This window comes from Sceloporus occidentalis, unplaced genomic scaffold (genome assembly GCF_023333645.1).
Source record: "Sceloporus occidentalis isolate IW3139 unplaced genomic scaffold, rSceOcc1.0.p SCAF_3, whole genome shotgun sequence".
Lineage (NCBI taxonomy): Eukaryota > Metazoa > Chordata > Lepidosauria > Squamata > Phrynosomatidae > Sceloporus > Sceloporus occidentalis.
This window is the reverse complement of record NW_028316983.1, coordinates 93,639,302-93,664,909: the sequence shown is the minus strand read 5'-3', so window position 1 is coordinate 93,664,909 and position 25,608 is coordinate 93,639,302. Positions and strand designations below refer to the sequence as shown.

Genomic DNA, 25,608 nt, shown 5'->3' with positions numbered 1-25,608 from the left:
ATGAAGTAAGCTTTTCCATAAATGTTATGGATCAGGCTTGATTTCTTCATTGCGAAGTGGACAAGAGGCATTAACACCACCAGTTTCACTTAATCCAGTCTTACTGATGTGCGGCAAAAGCTAATCATTCAACAGGGATTTGTTAGTATCTGTTAAAAGAGTCAAGAGACCTAAAGCAGGAAATAGTGCTATGTTTTGTTTAGAACATATCCCCATATCAACAAATGCCACTTGCCAGACAAAACCACCACATACGAATATAGATCTCCTTACTGTCTTGCATTGCCAGCACTCATCTGGAATTGTCTGATATAGCTTAGCTTGACAGGTGGTCACCATAATCAGTTCAACAGTTTAAGATTATGTTTTCTCAGCTTATCAATATTCATTGACAACATTATCCACATTTTGTTCTAAACATTTACTTCAGTTCCTAAAGAATGTGTACCTGTCCTCAAGATCAAGATAAGGGTAGTATAAATCCTTCCCGCTAGCCCTTTCATATTTGCGTCTGTTTGTACAATAACTTCCTCAAAAGGCTACAGCACTCTGGTTCTCTGTTCTGGGGATGACATGTAGAAAAAACAAATTGAACGATTTAGAATTAAGTATGAGAAGTATCACCAATCTGTAATCTAATCTGTTCCTGTTTGAGGGAATAAACCAACATAAATATCTGAGGCAATTCAACCTTTGGTGTCTCCACTGCTGAAACACTAACCACTTGTCATAATCCCCCCAAAAGATTGAATGATGAGGGAATAAGAGATTTGCTCTAGTTCTAAATCCCTAAAATTACAGTGCAAAAAGGGAGTTGAAATTTAATATTCCAAAATTGAATAAAACACAAGCCCACTTCTTTTTTCAGATTGTCTTCAGCTTCTAGAAGTGTCAACACACATCCTTGGATTTTCCCATCTAATCTGGTTCTCTGTTCTGAAAGGCTACATATAGGGTTGCCATATCCCAGTTTCTGCTGGGACATTCACATATTTAACCATTTTGAATATCCCAGCCCGGGTTTGGAGCTAGTCCCAGCTCCCGGCTCCCACCACCTCCTCCACTGCCTTCTCCTATGTTGTTATCTGCAGCATGATGCAAGGCCTAGCTGCCTTGCTAGGCCTTGCTGGGCTCAAGGGGGAGCTTGAGATGGGGCTTCCACTGCTGGTGGCAAGGCCTACTCCAGCGGCAGCAGAGCCTCACAGGGCCTCACCCAGCTGGCTGAAACCCAAGGATAGAGGCCACGGAACAGCTGTACAGGGCCTGAGCTGGCCAGATGGGCCCTGAGGAAAGAGCCACCATCAAAAGGACTCCTCCAAAAGCCTCCTCCAGCAGCGGCAGAGCTGCACAGGGCCTGAGCTGGATAGCTGGGCCTTCAGGAAGGAGGCTGTCATGGAAAGGCCTCCTCCAGAGGCAGCAGAGCCATGCAGGGCCCAGCCACCTGTCTGGGCCCCAAAGGAGGAGGCTGCCATGGCAAGAAGTCCTTCAGAAGCCTCCTCCAGAGGCGGCAGAGATGCATGGGGCCTAACCGGCCAGGTGGACCTTCAGGAAGGAGGCTGCCACGGCAAGGAGTCCTCCAGTGGCCTCCTCCAGAGGCGGCAGAGCTGCACAGAGCCTGAGCCGGACAACTGGGCCATCAGGAAGGAGGCTGCCACAGAAAGGCCTCCTCAAGAGGTGGCAGAGCACTGAAGAAGGAGGCCACCATGGCAAGAAGTCCTCCAGAGGCCTCCTCCAGAGGCAACAGAGCTGCACGGGGCCTAGCTGGCCGGGTGGGCCCACAGCAAAGAGGCCGCCATGGCAAGGAGTCTTCCAGTGGCCTCCTCCAGAAGCGGCAGAACCACACTGGGCCTAACTGGCTGGCTGGGCCCTTATAAAGGAGGCTGCTGTGGCAAGGAGTCCTCCAGTGGCCTCCTCCAGAGGCAGCGGACCTGTGCGGGGCCTGAGCCGGACGGTTGGGTCCTCAGGAAGGAGGCTGCCATGGAATGGCCTCCTCCAGAGGCAACAGAGCCACGTGAGCCTCAGCCACCTGGCTGGGCCGCAAGGAGATAGAGGGAGGCTTGCTGCAGCAAGAATTTGGCAGCATGAGCTTTCCTAGACTAAAGTAACTTTCCTCAGATGCATTTAGTCTCACAGATAAAACAACAGCTCTATATCTTTGAATTCTACTTTCTAAGATGTATTTTATTGTGTTTGTTGTGTGCCTTCTGTCTAGGAAGAATGTCAAAATTTCATCCATTTTGATTTTTTTTTTGTAAATAAAGATTTATATTAATTTTGAAAAAAATATTAATGTTTTTGGCTTTTAGTTGGTTGTGTCCTCCATTTTTCTTGAATGCCCTACATTTTGGGCCAATTTTGTCCTACCCTGTCCTACATTTTTCTAAGTTTTGTTCCATTTTGGTGGTAGCAAATTATGGCAACCCTATCAACATAGTAACCTCAAACTTTAAGGCATACTTTTTCTATTTGTGATAATAAATAGTTTTAGGAATTCTGCATTTTGAAATCCATGTATAAAGGTAGCCAAAGGTTTCTTTCATTAGTGTAATTTGGAAAAATTAAACATCAGTTTAGGAAGCGGTGATACATACCTTAATAACAACTATTCTACCGCACAATAGGTTTTCCAATTTCCCCACATTTTATATTTCTGTTTAAAGCACAGTAAGACTTGTCTATAATTCAGTGTATTGGCTTTGTTAAGTTTTTGTTAATTTTGTTACTATGGCATGCAGATGGGTGTCTGAACAGAAAGAAGGAAATCAAAACAGACAACAGAGAGAGGCTACACAACCCTGCCAAATAGGTAGAAAGACATACAGTTAGATAACCAAGATATTGATAATAGGGTCCTTCAGTAATTTTTGTCATAGTGGCCTCAAAAGAATAAAGTAGGTTTAATAGTGTTATAGATGATAGATTATTGATTATTTAAAACCCAAAATTTTAACTAGAAATCAGCAGGGAGACCAAGGAGTCGATTGGAAAAGAAACATTGTCTGACATATTTAATAACAGTTAAACAGGATTAAAAGTATACAAAATAGATCATTTGTTGCAATGTATGGGGATGAAAATGAAGAAACCAAACAGCTGGGTGGCACAACAAGTATCTGCCATGTGGCATTATCCAATAAAAATGTGTGTCCTGTAGAAAGCACAGAGGCTGCCCCAAAATATTAAATTAGATTGATGATTTTCTTTATAGAAGGGCATTTTATAGAGCTGGTCAAGTCTACACCGATATTTCTGTTACCTTGAATAATCAAATAAATAGCCTATGTTATCTTTCATGGTGAGATAATATTTTTCATAAGCCTTCATCCTTAAACATAAGGGAAGATGTAATAGTAAATTCAGCAAGGTATTAGTGAGTTTCATAATAATGCATTCAATAGCCTTCAGATGTGTTAAGATCAAATACATCTTTACAGGACAGGTTGAATTTCCAGATAGTTCTTAGTGCACCAGCTTCTCAGATTAAAGATCCACTGAAAGCAACACGGAGTAAGCCTTCGGGAAGCTATTATACAAGGATCAAAGCTCATGCCAACTTTATTTTGAGGTTTAAAATTAAATCGGGCATCAAATAGCACTTGAGTATCTATATTAATATTACTGCTCATCTTGAATAATCAGGTGATTAATAGTGAATTTCTCACCTAATGTAAAGTAGTAAATGTGACTACAATTTAAATGGCTGTTCCCTCACCTTGTTAGCCAAACTGAAAATATGTAGAGTACAGGTTAAGTCTCCCTTATTCAGAATTCCAAAATCCAAAGTATTCCAAAATCCAAAATTGTCCACTAGGGTGGCTAAGATAGTGACATATTTTGTCCACATGAGTGACTGAGATAGTGTTAAGTCTACACAAACTCTGTTTCATGCATAAAATCATTTAAACCTTCAGGCTATACCTTGAGTATCATCTCCATTATTTACATGCAAATATTCAAAAATAAAAAGAAATCAAAATCCCAAGCATTTTAGATAAGGGAGACTCAGCCTGTATCAAAAATTTAGGGGACATGAAACCATTAGCCAGGGGACTTAGTACATGTAAAGCATGTTTTATTCTTGTGCTGCAAGTGAGAAGTCTCATGGAGGCTGGATGTTTCTACTCAAGCTGCTCTGAAGTATTGAAACAGCTTCTGTCATCAAGAAAAAGAGATGTTGGGAATATTCTTCACATCCCTAAATCCTGAGGAAGTTGGTTCCATCAGTCAGCTATGTGACAAAGCACTTCTTTTTCTCTATTCTGAATTTCCTAGTATTCACCTTCACTGGATGATGCCAAGTTCTAGAAATGCGCTAGAAAAATTTCTCTCAATTCACTTTCTGTACACCATGCATAATTTCATAAACCACCATACCATGCATAACTGACTGTGTTCGTCCTTATTCCCTTTTGAATTAATAATTTAACCCCAAACCTTCCCTTATAGTGGCATTACTCTAGCCCTGCCCCATCACTTTGGTTGCACTTTTCCCATCCTCATCACATTCTTTTTGAGATGTAGTGATCTGATCTCTAAACAGTGATTCAGAGGTGGACACTTCATAGTTTGGTACTAAGCAACAGTGTATGGCAGTAAATTTTATTTTTTCTGGAAACAAGGTTTGGTACACACAAAATGTAATGATGCAGATATGATGTATTGAGACATAGCATATCTGTGTGTGTCTGACTATATAAAACATCCTTGACTATAAAAAGTGGTAGCCTTTCTCCTTACCTGCATATTTTTTTTCAGTTGAGCTCACTTGATGGGGAAATAATGCCAATTATACAGCCTCACTCATAGGTTTTCCCTCTGACTCCAGCACAGCCACCATAATTGCTATTACTATTATCATATCCCTTACTCAAGAATTGCCTCCTTACTCAGGAATTGGCTTTTATTGAACCAATACATCAAGTGCCTTTAGAAGGCCACACCTTCTCCCCCTTCCTCTTCTTTTCAGGCTATGAAGGAAGAGTGGGGGGAACAATATCTAAGTATAACAGGAGCGATTAATACCCTTGAAGTATTTATTTGATTGAACTTACTACTAAATATACTCTTATCAAGTAAAAGACTTCCAAGTCACCAGTTTGTTGTCCCCAACAGTCATAAGCTGGCAATTATTTGGCATTCTCAGTCTGAACTGTAGCCACAAGCACAACTTATGGAACTAAGGAGCTATAGGCTGTTTAAATGGCATATACTCGAAAAACTGGAAACTTCTATGAAAATACATGCATTATTATCATATATTTCAGCTCAAATGATCTATTTGTTTAAGCTCGAGACCATTAGCATTCTTCAGCAAATGAAAAAAAAGGCAACTATGACTTAACTTGCAAAACAGTAAAATTTAGCAGCAATAAGAAGCTGAACAATGATGCTAGTTGCTGAATGATAACCAACAAACTGTTGTTCCACCTCTTACTGATGTCACAATTAATTTGTGTTCTTCTGGGCAAAAGAAAACAATAATTTTGTATGTGATACCATTTTGCATGTGACTCTAATGCCTACCACTAGACTTAAAATGCTTCATCTGTGTCACTTACCCCAAATTAATTTTCCTCATACCACCAGTGTCCACAGCTGCAGGCAGTGGCTTCCTAATTTAATGGGTGTGTAATGATATCTTATCAAGAGCCAGCAGGACACAGTGGCTTGAGTGTTGTATTAGAATTCTGGGAGTCCACAGTTTGAATCTTCACTCAAACATGGAAAACTACTGGGTAACTCTGAACAAGTCACTCTCTTGTCCTTAGAAGGGGAAGCCAGTGGCAGCCCCTTTCTGAACAAATCTTGCCAGGAAAACCCATGATATTGCTATCATAAATCATAGAATCACAGAGTTGGAAAAGACCTCAAGGGCCATCCAGTCCAACTCCCTGCCATGCAGGAATTCACAATCATAGCACCCCTGACAGATGGCCATCCAGCCTCTGTTAAAATACCTCCAAAGAAGGAGGCTCCACTACACTCCGAGGGAGTGTGTTCCACTGTCAAACAGCCCTTATTGTTAGGACGTTCCTCCTAATGTTGAGATGGAATCTCTTTTGCTGTAGCTTGCATCCATTGCTCTGGTCCTAGTCTCTGGAGCAGCAGTAAACAAGCTTCCTCCCTCCTCAATATGACATCCCTTCAAATAACAGGGCTATCATATCACCTCTTAATCTTCTTTTCTCCAGACTAAACATACCCAGCGCCCATCAGAGTTGACATAAACAATAGACAATGTTGTAGGGCTCCGTCTGTATCTGTCAAGTGAGCATTGGCCAATATTATCATGATGTCATGATAGGATGACAATCTTGGAGTATATAGATCAAGCAAATTAAGATTACCACCACCCAAATTTATAGCACACTGGAGATGTGAAGCAGAGGGAGCAGAGCAGACTTCTGGGAATGCTTTTTGTACCCTAAAATGTGCAGGCAACATACAACAACACAGCTATTATAACACATGAAGATTATCAGCGGCCTCTATCATATATCAGACCATAAGCAGTTATTCAAAAAACTATTAGATCTATCTGAGCTTGTGATGCTGTTGATGAATCAGAAAAACAAATATTGACTTCTCTGGTCTTACAAGAAGCTCTGTTTTTATATTTCAGGGATATCCTTTAAGCTACCTTTTTGTGAATCCCTCTCATGAAAGACTCACAAGGGTCTGTCTTTATTTCTCTCTTTATTACAAACTGTAAGAGACTGTTACTTTGTCAAAATCTCTTCCTTTTAATATTCTCCTGCTACATGAAAATAAACCATGTATCTGAGATGAGGGAAACATGTCAAATGTCATTATTTAGCAATTACTTCAGAAGGGATGTGTGATTTTTGCTCCTTGTTCATGCAATGCCTTCATGGACCAATTGTAGCAATTTTTTTTTTTAAAAAAATACTCTGTTCCTGGTGTACTATCCTTTTTTCTGGATTTTATTCTCAGAACAAATACAATTACACTGCATGGGGTTCGCTGCTTGATGGGCAAGTTTCAGGCTTGCTGCAGAGCGGCTTGAACTCCACTAAGCTTGACAGGCTAATTTACTCTTAAATTAAACATCTCCAGTGTTATTTATTAAGACTCACTCTGCAACATGCAGTACACTTTGCTCTCCCACATATCTATGCAAGTCATGAAACATTTACGGAACTACATTTAGTAGAATGTTGTACAATGTACAGTTCTGCCTCAATTATAATAATACGCAAAATTTTTGAAGATAAAGCAATGTGACGGGTGAACAACGCAAACTAGAAATGCCTTAGGGATGGGAGGTTAAATTATAAAAGATAATAAATTATGAAAGATGATTTTCCACTTCAGCAAAAATGTGTGAGAGTTCTTAAAGAGCAACAGGGATAAACATTTTATAAGAAAGGGAATGATTGATGTCAGCAAAGTGTTCCAGGCACTATTATGCAGCCAGCCCTCTGCAATAACATGTTTGTATCGATTACATGAATTGCCTAAAGAGCCTGCTCTTCACAATTACACAGTGACATGCAGAAGTTGTTCCAGTGAAGCCACCTTGAGTTACATGTAAAATGGGCTATAATGTTTTAGTTTGACAAATCTTATTCTTTAGCTATCTCTGTGGAACATACCTTTCACACCAATGCATGCTTACTCATTGCTATTGTTATCATGACACCCACATATATCCTACAAATTCAAAGTATGATTGCAATTACCATTTTCAGGGGAGGAACAGAACAAGAAGCCCATTTCTTGCATGTCTTGCTAGTGGGCTTCCCAGGGCTATCTAGTTAGCCACTTTGAGAAACAGGATGCTGGGCCAGCCAAGTCATTGGCCTAATCCAGTAGGAGTCTTCTTATGTATCTCTGAACTTGTGTACTCAACCCCTCCATGCCATTCCCCACACCTGGGGCCCTCTCCAGTGGACATAAGCTGGAATCCCTCAAAAAAGAATCTGACTGCCTCGGCAGACCCAGGACGCTCCAAGGGTACCCATGTCTGCACTTCTGAATAGAGAGAGATTAACTCCAGAGTCCAAAGAGGAGGATCAGCCTCCTCCCAGTCCATGAAAGTGCTGGTGCTTGAAGGAATAAACTCTGCTAGAGCTGTGGAGCGTGGCTGCAAGGAAGGACTCTACCACAGGAGGGACTTCCTCAGAACTGCAGAATGTCAGCAGCTGAGCTCTAGGTAGGGTGCAGCAGCTAAGCAATACAATCCCTATTCCTAGGGCACTAAAACGGTAAGTAACAATGCCATTCCTAAATTCCTGTCTGATAACCTTTCCATCTTGAAATCAAGCCATTGATTTGCTTATGCCTGATATTAGATTGTGTTTAACTTTGCTGTCTGGAATCCCCCTGCTCATTTGTTGTTAGGATCTAATGGATTATACTGTTGTTCAGCTTTCATTTTGGACCTTCTTTAACTGGGCCATGTTACTCTCTAGTAGGACTCTGTTTGATCAACCTTTGCACTATTTTTGACTGTCTTTCTGCTTTCTGCTTGTCTGCCTGCCATGCCTTGTCTATTTACAGGATGCCTTAGAACTTAATCTACAGGCCTTGTCCCTAGGTCCTGCCCATTCTGCTGATCAAATGTCCAGCTGTAGTAGAATCAAAATTTGTAAGAAGAATGGATAGTGAAGTGATAGTGCATCTCCACAACTATTCATGCCACTGCACATGATCCTTTCATAGTACACTCTCATTACATGCTGGGTTGGGCAAAGAGCACAACTGTCGCATAGGCCTGACTATGGCTTAGCTAGAACCACTGGGATTCTGTAATCTTCTGTAATAGCATAAAGGACACTACCATGTCTGTCTCTGTCCCCACTTGACTGTTTCAGGTTTCATTCTTCCTCAGAGTCCAGCTTTGTTCAAGGCCGCATGAAGCACTAGAGACACCAAAACAAGGCACATAAATGTCCTGCTTTCATCAAAGATGGCTGTCCCATGCAAAGCAATGAAATCACTCCAACTTCATACTTTCATGCCAACTTGGCAGTGTTGTGGATAAGTAAAAGTGGTAAATCAAGTAATGTCTTGGGTGAAACCACTTTCAGTCTCATTTTGTGAGAAAGAGCACATAGAAATGAATGAATGAATAAATAAATAAATAAATAAATAAATAAATAAATAAATAAATAGTGTGAAATACTACATGGACCTTATTTGTTCCACTTATTATACCTGCCAGTTTGCACTTACCTCCTTATAAGGCTGAGAGAGTGTAACCCAGTGGGTTTCCAGGCTGAGCAGAGATTTGAACCCTAGTTTTTCAGAGTCCTAGTGCAACATTCAAATTATTCAAAGTTAGAAGTGATATTTTTCTCTGCTGTGTGCTCTTCCTGAAGAAGTATAATGATGGTGAAATCCTCAATGAGACTACTGTGTAATTTGGAACATCAGACAATGAGTAAGTGCAGATTAAACTGTCAAGCAATGCAAACACTGCAGAAAGGGCAAGACGAGAAGGAGGATGAATAACATCTTCTACCTAGCCAAGAGTGAGGCAACCACAATAGATATGGGGTGTCATGAAAGGGCAACAAATTGATGTTTAATTTATTATGGTTGTATTTTTCTTTAAAAAAAATCCCGTGTTTTCAGATGCCAAAATAACTAGCTTTGCCATGGGTTCTATGGTCTGTAGGAAAGCTGTATCTGCCATTTTCTAAGCTGCCTCTGGCAGGAGCTCTAAAATGCACAATCTAAAATACATACCTGAATGCAGATCCTTTTGCATTCATCTTACTGTGCATGGAACCTAATATATCCACAAATGGAATGTGCAGTTCTGATCTTTTGTGCTTTTATAGATAAGGGAGAAATGCAGCCATTAGATCTACACCAGGAACCATAACCCACAGCATGAAGATAATATTTCATCTTTTTAAATATAACCTCCACATCAGAACCCTCTTAACTTCAACTAGCTTGATCCCTAGACCTCCACATTGAGATTATCAAGCCATTCTCCTGATATAAACTACTCTTAACCTCAAGAGAAAATTACCAAATGGTTAAAAAAATTACAGATATTGATTCATTGTACTCACTTCTATAAATCAGCACCTCTGTGTACCAGTACATTTCACCCTTTTAAATGCTATATATAGCTCATGGAAGATATATAATATCCAGATAAGTACTAAATGTTCCACAATTATTTCCTAGGCATCTATGAATTAAGAAATTTTGTTGTTAATAAAAGACATTAGCATTTTTATCCTAGTCATAAAAATGATGTTCCTAAAAACCAGTATAGCTGGAAGATGCTGTATGAGTTGAAGCCTAGCATCCTCCCACAATGATTACTATTTAATTGGTGGACTAGGAGATGAAGAGAGGTCTCATATGATATGATCATGCAGACTTTTCACCAAGGCATTGTCACAATGATGAGTGGATTGAAGAATACTGTATATACTCAACTATAAGTCGACCTCATGTATCAGTCGAGGGCAAGTTTTGGGGCCAAAATTATGGATTTTGATATGACCTGTGGATAAGTCAAGGGTAAAACTTAGGGACATGTAGCAAAGGTTGTAAAAGATGAAGCAAAGGAAAATGATGCCAAAGAATTTACAAAATTCTGGCAGGCATAACTGTTTGTGCTCACCCTAAAGGCTGGATGGATGAGAGAGTAGAGACGGTTGGTGCGTCTTTTAGGTGCTCTCAGGATGGACAAAGCATTTGCCTTTTGTCTCTCTAGTCATAGATAGGAGGTCTCTCTCTCTCTCTCTCTCTCTCTCTCTCTCTCTAAGTTAAAGAACAGGACTTACATTGACCCATGTTTTTTAGACCAAAATTTCTAGACTTATACTTGAGTATATACAGTACTTTGTTCTTTGTTAATTGCTGTCAAAGCAACTTTGACATATGGCAACCCTATGAATGCCTGCCATCACCACTCCACAAGCTCAAGCCTTACCAGGTCCTTGGCGACACAGGAGAACATCTGGGACCATAGCTGCATAGGAGAGAATCCCCATTAAAGTGTAACCAAGAGGTATCTGGGCCAGCAAGTGGATGTGTGTTAGAAAATGAGAAGTCTGACTAGGAAAGCCAGGAGAAGGATTTCAGGTATAAAGGTAAGGGCTGGAATACATAATGGTAGAAAGAACAACAACAGGTGAAAAGCACCTTATGCAAGAAAGTGGGTAGAACAAATCTTATTGCTAGCTTGGAAATAACTTTTTTGCACATGCTCAAAACTATCATTTCCAAAGTGCATACACACACATGCTCCAGCGAGGGAAGGGAAACGGGGAGGAAAATACTCTTTACCCCAGAACCTGTTTCAGAGGAAGGAAAGCTGAGGTTTCCCTTTGCAAATTCCCATAAACACACACACGAGAAAGAGGACGGGGCTGGTCCATAAACTTGCCTGATTTCACCGAGGGTTGAAACTCCAGATGCCCTCCTTTTCCAGGACATATCCTCCATTTCTCCCTCCTGTACAGGAGGAATTCCAAAACATCCTCTCTCTGCCTTCTCCCATCAGCTGCTCCCTTAGACTTAAGGCTTAGAGGCTGCAGGAGGAGGAGACCAGCCAAGTGAGGAAAAGAGGTGTGTGTGTTTTGTGTGTGTCCCTTTAAGAACAAGGCTGCCTCCCTCTCTTCAGCACAGCAAAGGAGCCATGGGAAATCTGGGAACAGGGAGAACCCGGAACATGGTTTTCAGACTGCTACAATTACATGAAGAAAGTGAATTCATGAATGAACTGGAAATAAAAACTGGGTATTTTTGCGAAAATGCCTATTCCCTGATTCACCTCACTTTTTGTTTGGATTCTAACCGGTTTCTGCGCAACGTCTTCTGAAAAACAATTACGAAATTGTCCCTAATGCCCTGGATGACTCTGCATTGCAACCAGTTTAACCTTCCAATTTCCCCCGTGTGATAAAGTCCTATGTTTTCTACAGCAGCCATCTGGAGGCCTCAGGGAATGCCCAGGAACTGTTTTCTGCGCCTGTTCCTTATCACTGCTATAAGCCAACAATCTGAACTATTGGACTCATTCTGGTTTAATGTTTCAAAGCAAATTACAGTTATTACTAAATAAGATATTAAATATTGCCCTGGAATTTTGTTGTTATCCACATTTATTGTTATCCATTTATTCTAAAGAAATTCTAAATGTCTAAAGAAACTAGACATGTGAAACATAAAAAAAGAGATCATTTCCCTCATCGCTTCTCCTTGAATGGAAATCCCTTGTTGCTGGAAAACTAGAAATGTTTCATTAGATCCTTGGCATGGGATCTATAGCTTTCAAAGAAATTGTCAGATAGTATGAAAATAAATAAGGGACTAATAAACCGTGAAGATACTTTTGTTAAAACATGACTTCCATTTATTGAATTTGTGAACACACTGCAAACTGTGATACCATCTCAATCCTACCTTAGAGTCTGGTCAGACATTATGACAACAAACTCTAAGGAAGATACATTTGGAATTTGTCAAGATCCCTAACATAAAAATTGTTATGATTATTGTTTCTATTGTTGTAACACTTTAGATTAAAAAAAAAACAACCTATTGTGACTACTCTCTTTCAACTATTCTTTCCATTCAGTTTTTCAACCACTATAAATTCCTTTTTAGTGCTGGAATGCTAGTGGAAGGGCATTTCTTCTTCTTCCTTACTCCTTCAATGGGTCTAGCCCTTCCTTATACTTTCTTGCTTTATTGGCTGCATTCAGATATACAAATGTAACTAGAGAAGGAAATTGAGACACATATTGGCCCCATCCCTCCACCTCCAATATCCCTGTGTTGCTGAAGAAGGCATATATGGGTGCTGTAACACTACACAGCAGGATCAAGGTACAGCAGTCCATGTGACTGCAACCCTTCATAAGGCAGGTTTACTGGTCAAGTAAAGTTCTGAAGGCCAGCATGGTGTAGTGGTTTGAGTGTAGGACACTGGGAGACTAGGGTTCAAAACTCACTCAGTGGTTTACAGCCGTGAAATCGACTGGGTGACCTTGGTCAAGTCACACTCTCTCAGCCTCAGAGGATGGAAATGGCAAACCCTCCCTGAAGAAACCAAGAAAACAACTCTATGATAGGTTCTCCTTAGGATCACCGTAAATCAGAAACAACTTGAAGGCACACAGAATCACAGACTCATAGGCGGGATACATACCGCCATATAGTAAGTATAGGATACGTACTAGGGTTAGGAAGGGGCGGTGCTTCCGCACCCCCCTAACCCTAGTACGTATCCTATACGTACAAGATGGCGGCGCCCCTTCTACATGGGCGCCGCCATCTTTACGTATCGGACGCTGAGCGTCCGTACGTGTCGCGGGCGTTGTGACGTAGCGAGTGCACCCCTGGCGCCTCGCTACGTCGCAAACGCGACTCAAGAAGAAGCTCCATTTTGGAGCTTCTTTTTTGCTCCGCGCGGGAGCTGCGCGGTTTGGCTGCTGCAGCTCCCGCGCGGAGCAAACGGCGGCGGCGGGGAAGCACCGCAAAGCGGCGGTTTGTATCCCGCCATAGAAACATAGAATCATAGAAACCACAAAGGCCATCCAGTCCAATCCCCTGCCTTATAAATTCTATGAGGTAATTGTATAAAGATTACCCATTTCTTACAAAATGTCTGCTAATTCTGACAAAAATCAATACTGCATTTGAAGGAAGTTGTAAAATTAACTCAGAACTTTTTCTTCTTTCCCATTCTGCAAATTCAGAGAACTAAGCAACAGCAGCAGCAGCAACAACCATGAGATTTGGACTTTTGTCATAATTTGGGGGAAAGATTTCATTGTTATATTCACATGAATGTAGCTTTAAAAAAAGAGTTGATAAAGGTAAATACAGTATACAGGTGTTTTATATTCAGACTCCTGTGGTAGGAAGCAACCTTCTATCATTCCAAAAGCATTCTGTTGGAAGATGTGCATTCCACATGATTGTTATGTCTGTGAGACACTGAGAAAATTATGGTGTGGAGGAGGAATAATCAACACATCAGTAAACATGGTGATAAAGCAGAATTAAAGGCAATAAAAATAAGGGAAGACTGAGGGAGTTTGATATGTTCAGCCTAGTAAAAAGGACATGGGAGGGCAGAATAATGATCTGGCAATCATATACAATATAATTCTATGTAATCACAGAGCAGAGAAAGGATATTTAGTCACCTTTTTCTTTTCTAAACAAGACAAACAACAATGGGGTTAAATTACATATGTATTTACATTTGAACAAAGCATTCTTTTCTGTTATCCTTTCTTTAAAGGGTGAGTGTGCAGAACGTATTTCAATTAGATGTTGCACATCTGGGCATCTTAATAACTGACCTCTCTCAATTTTTTTTTAAAAAAATCATAGTCAAGGAAGTGCTTTCAATGGTCACTTAAAATGAACATGTTAAAAGAAACATGTTCCTCCTTTCGTTCACCTTGATTTCAAATTTGGACCATATATACAGTTTGACTATGATCTAATCTGAGGGCACATGGTAAAGCAACATTGGCTACGTCTGGTGCATTTTATGCCTAGGTAGATCCCCATGTATAAAGCCTGGGTTCTATGCTTAACTGAAATACAGGGTATCAATGTCTTTCAATGGACTTCAATATCAATGGACTTCAATATATTAATAAATGTCAAACACCTCCAGAATTTTTCAGCACTTAGACATTAAAATAAAACACTTCCCAAACTCTATGTGCACAAACAAAACTAACCATGCCCACCGAGTTACCTTCTTTCACACCTATGGGCCCAAACAGACAGGCCAAAATAAAGCTGCTTTGGGTCACTTTGGAGGTATGCTGATTAAACTATACAAGCATCTTAAGAGGCCAAAATCATAGATTGGTAGCGTTGGAAGAGACCACAAGGGCCATCCAGCCCAACCCCCGGCCATGCAGGAAATCCAAATCAAAGCATCCTCAACAGATGGCCATCCAGCCTCTGTTTAAAGACCTCTGAGGAGGGAGATTCCACTACACTCCGGGGGAGTTTGTTCCACTGTCAAACAGCCTTTACTGTCAGGAAGTTCCTCCTAATGTTGAGGTGGAATCTCTTTTCCTGTAGCTTGCATCCATAGCTCCGGGTCCTAGTCTCTGGAGCTGCAGAAAACAAGCTTGCTCCCTCCTCAATATGACATCTCTTCAAGTATTTGAACAGGGCTATCATATGACCCCTTAACTTTCTCTTCTCCAGGCTAAACATCCCCAGCTCCCTAAGTCGTTCCTCATAGGGCATGGTTTCCAAACCCTTCACCAATTTAGCTGCCCTCCTTTGGACATGCTCCAGTTTTTCAACATCCTTTTTTAAATTGTGGTGCCCAGAACTGGACACAATATTCCAGGTGGGGCCTGACCAGAGCAGAATAGAATGGAACTATTACTTCCCTTGATCTAGACACTATACATCTATTGATGCAGCCTAAAATCGCATTGGCCTTGTTAGCTGCTGCATCACACTGTTTACTCATGTTCAATTTGTGGTCTACTTGCACTCCCAGATCCCTTTCACATGTAGTTTCATTCAGCCTCTGGGGTATTAGCTACTCCTCCTAGTTTGGTGTCATCTGCAAATTTGATAAGTATGCCCCCGATTGTGTCATCCAAGTCATTGATAAAGAAGTTGAACAGCACTGGACCCAGGACAGAACCCTGTGGGATCCCACTGGTCACTTCTCTCCAGGATGAAAAGGAGCCATTGTTGAGCACCCTTTGGGTTCGGCTGGTCAACCACTTACAAATCCATGTAACAGTTACGTTGTCTAGCCCACATTTCACTAGCTTGTTTGCAAGAATGTCATAGGGAACCCTGTCAAAAGCCTTACTGAAATCAAGATATACTATATCCACAGCATTCCCTTCATCCAACAAGCTGGTAATTTTTTCAAAAATAAAGAGATAGAGAGACAGATTAGTTTGTCTGGCATGACTTCTTTCTCTGAAACCCATGTTGACTCAGAAGCTGTGCTAAAGCTGCGCTCCAGTCCTTAAGACGAGCATGGCTTTGGTGTGGCTTCCGGCCTCTTAGGACGCATGCACAATTTAAACAGTGCACCTCCAAAGTGACCTGAAGCAACTTTATTTTGGTCTGTCTGTATAGACTCTAGTAGAGTCTAGAATTTAGACTCTACTAAATTCATTCCTCACACAAAAAATAGCAGAACAAATGCAAAGTCTGGCCTAGAAATGTAGTACTTTTGAGAAGAGAAGAGCTATGCCTAATAGTCCAAGTGCCTTACAATTATTCTCACAGTGCTAATGGGCCAACACATTTGAGGAACAATTCTATAGCAGGGAACCTAATGTAACCCAAAGGTTTTTCCCACACTTCATTATTAGAAACTCACATGTTCCCATGAAACACAAGAGTAGCAACAATTGCGCTGCTTGAGCAGAAGGTTGCTTTATTTTGTTTTGCAGTGATGATTTTAAAAACTACAAAGAATCATCCCAGCTCTCATGGAGAATGTATTATTTTAATTCAAGAATAACATTGTTACTTTTATCTTTTTTTTAAGTGTGCACATAGTAGTGCAATCCAAGTAGACTCCTTTCAAACATTGTATCATATACTAAAATTGTATCATCTGAAGAAATTCAATTTCTAATTTGAAGGCTGCAGCCTAAATCCAATTATTAACTCCAGCTACAGCTGACTCATTGACTCCATGGAGCTCACATAGGTGTTGGTTCAAAGAATACAGGTAAAATGGGTCTGATTCTCACTAAAATGGGTCTGATTCAGTGGTTCTGTTCTAGCTGGTTTTTTTGTGTAGGGCACCAAGCAGGCACACAGTTGCCTGAGAGTAAGTCCTGATATATTCAGTGTGACTTACTTCTGAGCAGACAGATATAGAGTTGTGCCTTAACTCTTGAGCTAGTGTGACATAGTAGTTTGAGTGTTGGATTATGACTCTGGAGACCAGGGTTTGATTGTCTGCTATGCCATGAAACCCATTGGGTGACCTTGGACAAGTCACAGTTTTTCAACTTCAGGGAAAGGCAATGGCAAATCTTCTTTGAACAAATCTTGCCAAGAAAATCCCATGATAGGGTCGCCATAAGCCTTAAGGGTGTAATAAATCAGAAATGATGTGAAGGCACACAACAATAAATAACTCTGTTACATTTATGTTGGATCTTGCTTGAAGTGTTCAGTAATTTTAATATAATTTGACTATGCAATCATGCTAGATTCCAACCTACAGAACCTCAAATACAAGAGAAGATTCAGCACTGGACAATTTCATAAGAATTCCTATGCAAGCATATATCACTTAATATTGCTTGTGATATCTGCAGAGAAGGGAAGTGCAGCCTCCAGATCCCACTTTGCCAATCCAAGCTCCTCACAAAACCACAAATTATTTTTATTTCTGGCATTATTTTGGGGCAAAAATCTCCATAACACCATGCCCACCAGCTTAAAAAAAACCACATTAAAATATGCATAGCAACCCTCCCTAAATTAATGATGCAATCCTAAAAATTCTTATTAGAGACTAAGCCCCCTGGATACTCTTGTTAAAATGGGCCACATGTGACATCACATACATATGTCTGGTTGTTGCTGCACACAGTGGCAGGTTGTGAGAGACTTAATGTGATATGGGATCATCTTTTTGGAAAGGCGGGGTAAAAATAAAATTTATTATTATTATTATTAAAATGGGCTTAAGATCCATCCAGGTTGCCTATACTTGCTTTAAACCTCATAAAAGGAGAGCTAACAATGTATGTAATCACCTGGTTAATAATTCTCTCATACCAGTTGGTAGTTAGTGTTACTGTCAATTGAACATGACAAAATATATTCACAACACAGTTTTAAAGTATATGAACCACCAGCATATTTGCTATATGAAAGATATTTTAACACAAATTCTTACCTCTTCTGTTCTCACATTGATATAACCATAGTGTGTTCTTAGAGGTCTTCTTTGTGTATAAGAAAACGGCATCCATTTGACACTGGCTTGACCAAAGCAGCTGAGTATTAGAGGAAAGTCGACTTCATTTGTAAGGCGAGCAATGATCAGGAGTAGAAATGCTGCTATAAAACCCACCACAATGATCACCTTCCGCTGCAAATAGGAAAGAGAGAGAGAGAGAGAGAGAGAGAGAAATTAAACTAGAAATAAGAGTTTTTCAGCCTACACAGTGATCTTCTTCAGAAGCAGAGCCCTCCCTCTGGTCCACCTGCCTTGGTCCAGGCCTCAGAGAGAGAGAAAAATGCTGGATCTGATCCCCTCCCCCCACCACCATTCCCTTCTCCTTTTCTGTCGTGTCTTTTAGATTGTAAGCCTGAGGGCAGGGAACCATCTATTATCCCCTCTGTTGTAAACCGCTTGGATTCCCAATGATTGGGCGGTATATAAATAAATCCTATCATCATCATCATCATTATTATTATTATCTATATGTTCTTTGACATTGTTAGGGAACTCTGCACAAGGAGAGGGGGTGTCAACCCCTATTCCTTTCAGCACAGGAAACCAGTTTACACAAGCAAATACAAGAATAAATTATAATTGTACATGGAAGTCATTTAACTAGGGGAGCTTCATATAGGCATTCAAGATGGTAATTGAAAATACTTATCTGTGTTTCCTAAAGTGGTCTAGCTACTAGATGGTTGCACAAATGTGCATTTTAATGAGTGTCCATTAAGAATTGGGCAGGGCAATCCTAACTCACAGATGTGCTAGCTCTAGGAAGTTAGGATAAGGCACAAGCCCCATTAGCAGCAATGTTGTTATACTGTCAGAATGATCTTCCGTCAACAGCCCTTCTGCAATCTCCCAGCAGAACTTCTCTTTTGATTAAGAGGTGTACTAGGGTTTGGGACCGTGGGGTTGCTGCACACTCCCGAACCTTAGTATCGGCAGCGCCATGACGCTTTTGGCCCGTGTATACTGGGCCTGAGTTCACATCATGAGAGACTTCATCTTTTTGAACAATTTCCCAACAGTTTTGCGAGGAGAATTTTCCCCTAAAAAACAAACAAAAAACAAAAAACAGAACAGAACACCACCACTGTGCAAAGACAACAACAAGAACACTTTCATAAATTTTTCACCCAAAAGTAAAGTGGTTTTTTGTTTTGTTCTTGCAAGCAAGGATGAAATAAGTAAAAGCTCCCATTCCTGCTAGGGGAATATCCATAAGAACAGCAGAAATGTGGTAGTGCTAAGTAATTCTCAACACATATCAAGGTAATCCTAAATAATTCCCAACACTTATAGGTTGTGAGGAGTTTGTATTCAGCCCAGCCTAAGCTGTTAGCTCACCTAGTCCTTACCCATCATTACCAATTAGGGCTATCTGTAACATGAAAAAATGTTTCAAGTATTTTGGAGGGAAACGTAAAATAATTTCTGAATTATTTCCCTCATCCATTGCTGCTTAATTAAAAAAAATCTGTGCAAAAAACAAAACAAAACACCACCACCTTCTTTTAAAAAATGTTTGACTATGACACTGGAGATCATGGTTCAATTCCCCACTCAGCCACAGAAACCCAGTGGGGGATCTTTGGCAAGTCACACACTCCCAGCCCCAGAAAACCCTTATGGTCATCATAAGTTGGAAATGACTTGAAGACACACAACAAAAACCACAAGTTACACAGATGAGACAATAAGCTTTTCATAGGGTATTCAGATCTACTTGGAACTGCGTGTATAGAACTTCAAAGTGCTCCTACTTTAGATAACTGCTCCCAGAATTCCCTAGCTCAGTGGTTCTCAAAGCTTTTTACCCTTGGAACTCTCCAGGTGGATAACTCCCCCCCCCCCCTCGACACTGTATATGAATAAAAATATTTTGTTTATTTAATGTCCATAGTTTCATTTGCACATTCATGTAGATTAATATTTTGACATTGTGTAAGGAAATAACATTCAAATTAAAACAGTTTTATTTCTGTAAATTCAATATTTAACTCAACTCATGTGTAAATTTTACATGTAAAAGGTTTGGGAAGAGGAAGAGGAGGGATCAGAACCCATATGTTTCAAGTCTTCCCTTGAGCAACTCTCTTGCTCCCCTTGGGGGTCCCACCCCACCATTTGACAACCACTGTCCTAGCTAGTATGTCTAACATCCAAAAGAAATAAGTTCCTTTTAAAAGAAGCATCCACAGCTTCGCATTCACCTCCTAGCATTTTTATGGCTGTCTGAATCATCTGTTAAATTCAAGTGAATTGTTTCTTGTAATGACTGTGCCCTAAAGGAACTTAAGTCTGCTGACTGACACCTACTTATTCCCTTGTGCAGGTCAAAGCGAGAGAAAAGAGATGGTATATAGAAGGTAGTTGACCCATTCAATGACTCTTAAGTAAATGAGCTAAGAGAGATATAAGGGCCAGCTGGAAGACAAGGGATGTAGGGTGATGAAACTGCTGTGAGCTGTAAGAGGGTTGGGTTAATGTGGGAGCAGAGTGATATTGTGTAGCAGAGGGAGAACACAGGGGGAGATGTGTAAATTACATCTGCCTATTTTTCATGCCTGGGTCAGTTGGCAGCATTGCATTACCAGATATTTAATCACTGGACTGAAAGCAATTCCATGATTGCAAACAGCAGTAGGGGGAAAAATCCAGTATGGGAAAATAAATTAATAAGTTTGAAAATTCCTGATGTTCTTTAAAGTGCATATTATATCTTAATGATGGCATCTCAAGCTTGACCTCTAGCCACTACATGCAATTAACATTGAAATAACATCTTTACTAGTCTGACACATTCTTTATTATATTAGCGATATCCACTGCATGAATGCAATGGTAGGAGTGGAAAAGGCAAAGAACTGGCAGGGCTGGGAGGTGATTCCTGATGCTTTTGTTGTGGCTGCTACATAGTCTGTTCTCAATAAGAAAGAAACATTGGTGGGACCAAGAGAAGCAGAAACACAAGTGGCACATAGATTGAGTGTATGTGTTGAGGAGGTGCTTCCTCTCACTATGTCATGTGGCAACCACGTACAGTGCTACCTCGGGTTACGAATTTAATTCGTTCCGCGGCGCCGTTCGTAACCCGATACATTTCGCAACCCGAAAAGGCGCTGGAAAGCCGCTAGCCGCGCTTCACATTTGAATTTCGCGCCGAAATGAATTTCGTAACCCGAAAAATCTTTCGTAACCCGGAACAGTTTTTTCCAATGTAACTTTTTCGTATCCCGGAAATTTCGTAACGCGGTGAATTCGTATCCCAGGGTACCACTGTATTTAGTTCAGGAACCATCACTGAGCACAAGTGACCTGTGACTCCATTTTAAAGCCCGAATTTAGTAAATACAACTAATGAAACAGAGTCAGCCAAGGACATGTTTGTGCCTGAGGCAAAGGATAAATTGATGGCTACCACCATTAGGCATGCAAAGGTCAACCAGAGTAATACTTCCATTTTAATAGTAGTGATAGGAAAGTAATCTCTACAACATTTGAAGACAGCAAACTGGCTTAATAGGTGCTGGCCAGGCTGTGCAGCACCCACACCTGACCTCCAATATCTTCCCACTGCCCTCTCCCTATAACCCAGTATTTTCTGCCTGGCTGCTGGGACACATGTTTCATTTTTTATGGTTGGACCAGTTCTGTCATGACATAACAGAGGCACAATTTTGTTTACTAGAATTCAGTGGAAATGTGTGTATGCTTACTTCTTCAACATCTATTGCTGAAAGATGACACTAGATATAAATGTTGCTCCTATTTAAAACAGATTTTTTTCCTCAAGTGATCCCAATGCATATTCAGAATGCATTCTTCAATGTTAGTCCTAAACCTGTTTGCACAAAGATCCAGAAAACTAATCATTTAGAACATTGCAAAACCAATATATAGTCACTAAAGGGGAAGAGGGTCCACTTTGAGTGAATGTGAACTGTGAAATAGCTCACTAGGGATGCCAGCTTTAATGCTCCATTAAAACGAATGGAAGTTGTACAATAACATAGCTGGCACAAGAAGAGGGTAGACATTAACTATGATGCAACTACCATTTAATTTCAACGGAGCTCTACACAGGGAGATCTTGCAGTAATTGTGTCCATATTTTATAAAAACTACTGCTGCCAAGAAGACACAGTAAAATCCCTCATTGAGACTTCTTTTAACAGATTTATAGCTTGAAGATTTGAAAATTACAATAATTTTCATATGCTCTGATTCTTTAACATACATCACTATTCAAGCCATTAAAATAAAACTCTTATATTTATAGAAGAGCTGGTGAGAGGTTTGGGTTGTTTTTTATCTTAGTTTTTTGAGGGGATGGATTAACTTTGTTAAACAACTGAAGCAGATGTTGAAAATCACTTTATCTAATATGTTCCATAAAGTAAAACTGGACGAACATAAAGTTGTTTAACATATATCACAGAATAACACATAGGTACGTTTAGCATGTCTTGCCAATCCATGTGAGATTTGCTCTTTTTCTAGCAATTTTAAAAATTCTGTCTCAATAAGATAATTTTGATTCTTCTCTCTCTTAGTTCCAAGCAATCAAAACCACTCTGCCTGGCACATATATTAAAATCATAAGTAGCAGACATGATGATTCACTCTCTTTTTATTAAATTTGTGGGTGGTGAAGAGAGGGGGAAAAGTAGTCCAAAATGTGGTCTATAATTTTGCTAATTGTACTTTCAAGGAAAACTGAGGCCTTAATCCAATTGTCAGTACCAATTAGAATAAATTCCACTGAATAAAGAGAAAATTATATGAATCAACTTTTACATAAATTCTATTGCTTCAGTGGGTTTACTCTGTTTCAGACGTACTTGGTTTAGACCAGAGTAAAATTTATCCTGGTATTCCAATAAAGGATCTAGCTTCTATTTGTACACATAAACTCACTTAGGACCTGCAAGTACAAATGGGTGTAATACAATGTATGAGTCTTCCCTTGATGTCACTTGCTAGTTTCCAGTTATGTAGACCAATCAGAAAACCATCAACTGTATGTGTATCATAGATTGTATTTATGTGTATCACTACTGTTGTACAAAATGTTACTGTTTTGATCTTCCATGTATCAATACGTTATATGATGTGAATTCTAAAAAGAAATATCAATAAGGAGAAATATTATCAAAAAAGAAAAAGAACCCCATCAGTTGTGTGAATCAGTTGTTTGGGGGGAGTTTAGTGAGCCTGCCTGCCACTTTCTTTTCAAGCAGCTAACTGTCACAATGGACAATTTTCTGACAGGACCATGTATAGGTTGTTCAGAGCCAAAAATTAAAAATCATGTAATATCTTATGGGGTTGGAAACATTATTGTATTGGATAACCAAGAAGAAGAAGAAGAAGAAGAAGAAGAAGAAGAAGAAGAAGAAGAAGAAGAAGAAGACAGGAGCAGCAGCAGCTTCAGATGGTCAAGCTGGCAGAGGCTTTCCGAGAGTGTAGCTTACAATAGGAACTTTTCCAAGCACTGCAAACTCTACCACTTCTTTTAAACCATCAGGACTAAAAGTCCAATATTTGTTTAACAACCCCCACTAGAACTTTACAACAAATATCACACCTATGATAAGTTTGAAAACCTCATCACAACCTCCAATACAGTTGATTCTGATTCTGACTGCTTTGTTGAGATACTTTGATGACATTGCCCCTAGCAAATACTATCCCTGCCATGAACTTGTCTCATGGTCTGAAACAGACAGACCATGGGTGAGCACTTCCAAAGGCTTTGAAGTCATATCTGTACCCTTGGGACCCTGGAGGGTCATGCCTGTACCTCCACCACCACCCCTCCGCACATCCAACCATTTTTCTGGCCCCAAGTTGCCACGCATGCAATTATGAAATGAAGATGGCAATTCCTCACACATATCTTTTTTTCCCCTGAACCCTTGCTTATTTTAGTGGAACATCCCCCCTCCCAAACCAGGAGTGACTGGTATGATGGCGGGGGGGGGGGGGGAGAGATGAGGGTGGGAGTGTAGAGAGGGCAAAGGGAGTGGTGGCCATAGTGGGAGCTACGTGTGGCCAACGCTTTGCCCACCCTGGTTTAAGTCGTCAATCATGCAGCTCCATTTCCAGGGAGATTGGAAAAGAGTGTACATTAGGACTGGAAATCTGGAACTAGTCAACATAGATTAAGGTATAATGCAGGAGGGGGGGAACCTATTATTAGGCAGAGTGAGGCATCTTGTGAAGCAAGTAATGTGATATCAGAGAACAGAACTGTGTGTCTCGTGTCCTGTTCAATATCCCCTACTTTACTGTCATAAAATGTTGTGGCGGATGCTCTTCCACCACCAGTATTCAAGTCACATTCCACTGCCAGGCTGCCAGTTATCTCAACCTGGTTCTATCTTAGGACAATATCACATGACTGAAATTAGAAGTATAATCCAGTGTCATCCTGAATGCAATCATGCATATTCATGTTACTGCTTAAAAAGTTACCACACACGATCACTGGCAGTCCGAACACAATCATGTGTCAATCCAAAGTTAAGTAAATTCACTGAACTAGCGAAGTCACATGTTCCTAGGCAACTTCACACTCAGTGCGCTGTTGTTTGGTGTGATGTGCATGTCTCCTTTAGTCCTGGTTTCCTCCCCCCCTCCGCAATCTAGAAGGGGAGGGTTCCTATGAAGCCACGCTGCAATTCGGCTTCAATTTTGCATTGCTGAGGGGGGCTGCTGCCTGCTAATTAAGAGGCATGGACTGGGAGCTATTGGATAACCATTATATTCACGTTTTAATGTGACAAGAGTGAATATATTCTCGTTTTAACGTGAATAGAGCATGTTCTTTCAACCATTCTTCCCGCTCCCCCTCTAACCTCTTTTGTAAATTGTTGTGGTCCTTGGTTCCTCTTTCTCACTCTCCTAAATATGCTATGCTCCAGTCATTTGGAGTCTCACTGAGCATGCACAAGGGTGCCAATTCGTAATTAAGAACCCACCAGTGTGATGGCTTACTTTGCACAGAATCTGGGTTGCATTCGGGGAGGCCATTACAGTGAATTTAAGGTGTGATAAGTAATCACGCAATTGCGTGAATTTTTGAATTGCCCGCGCTATCTTCTCTTTCAAAATTGAGAGCCTCCTGTTCCATTTTATCCTTAGACAACTCATTTGAAATGTGGATTAAAACCAGGAACAGATTCACTGCACAGCTGTTGTGAGGATAAGATGAGGAGATGGGAAAGATGATGAGCTATGTATGTGACCTAGACTTCACTGGAGGAACAAGGAGCATAGCAAACAAACAAATAATTTGCAGCTTACAGGGGAGGAGGAAGAAAGAAAATGAGAGAATATTGCTTCAGAATGGTCCATAAGAACTGGTGATCATAATCTTTTCTCCTTATTGGGCTGGTATGTGAGCAGATACAGTCCTCAAAGGGAGCTTAACATGCAATGCAGGAATCATTAGTACTGGAATCCTGCTGCAGGTGCACACACAAATGAGATGGTTTTTATGGGTCTTATTTTATCTGCTGTTTCCCTGAATGTATGATAACAGCAAAATGCAGAAGGACAATTCAAAGGTAAAGATTAATGCAAAAGGTTTTAGTCTCTTAGATGACACGATGTAGTAAAATATTGTACTGGTTTCACAATACCTATTTTTATGACTGTAATGAAGAACTCAATCA

At 40.4% G+C, this 25,608-nt stretch overlaps 1 protein-coding gene across 1 annotated transcript in view; it reads right to left on the bottom strand.

Annotated features, from left to right (window-relative positions):
- Window positions 1–25,608, bottom strand: part of ST6GALNAC3 (ST6 N-acetylgalactosaminide alpha-2,6-sialyltransferase 3) — a 374,855-nt gene that overhangs the window by 194,841 nt on the left and 154,406 nt on the right. The window contains exon 2 of the mRNA XM_089518696.1: window positions 17,873–18,067. Within this exon, the coding sequence (XP_089374822.1) occupies window positions 17,873–18,067 (195 nt within the window). The remainder of the gene's footprint in view (window positions 1–17,872; window positions 18,068–25,608) is intronic.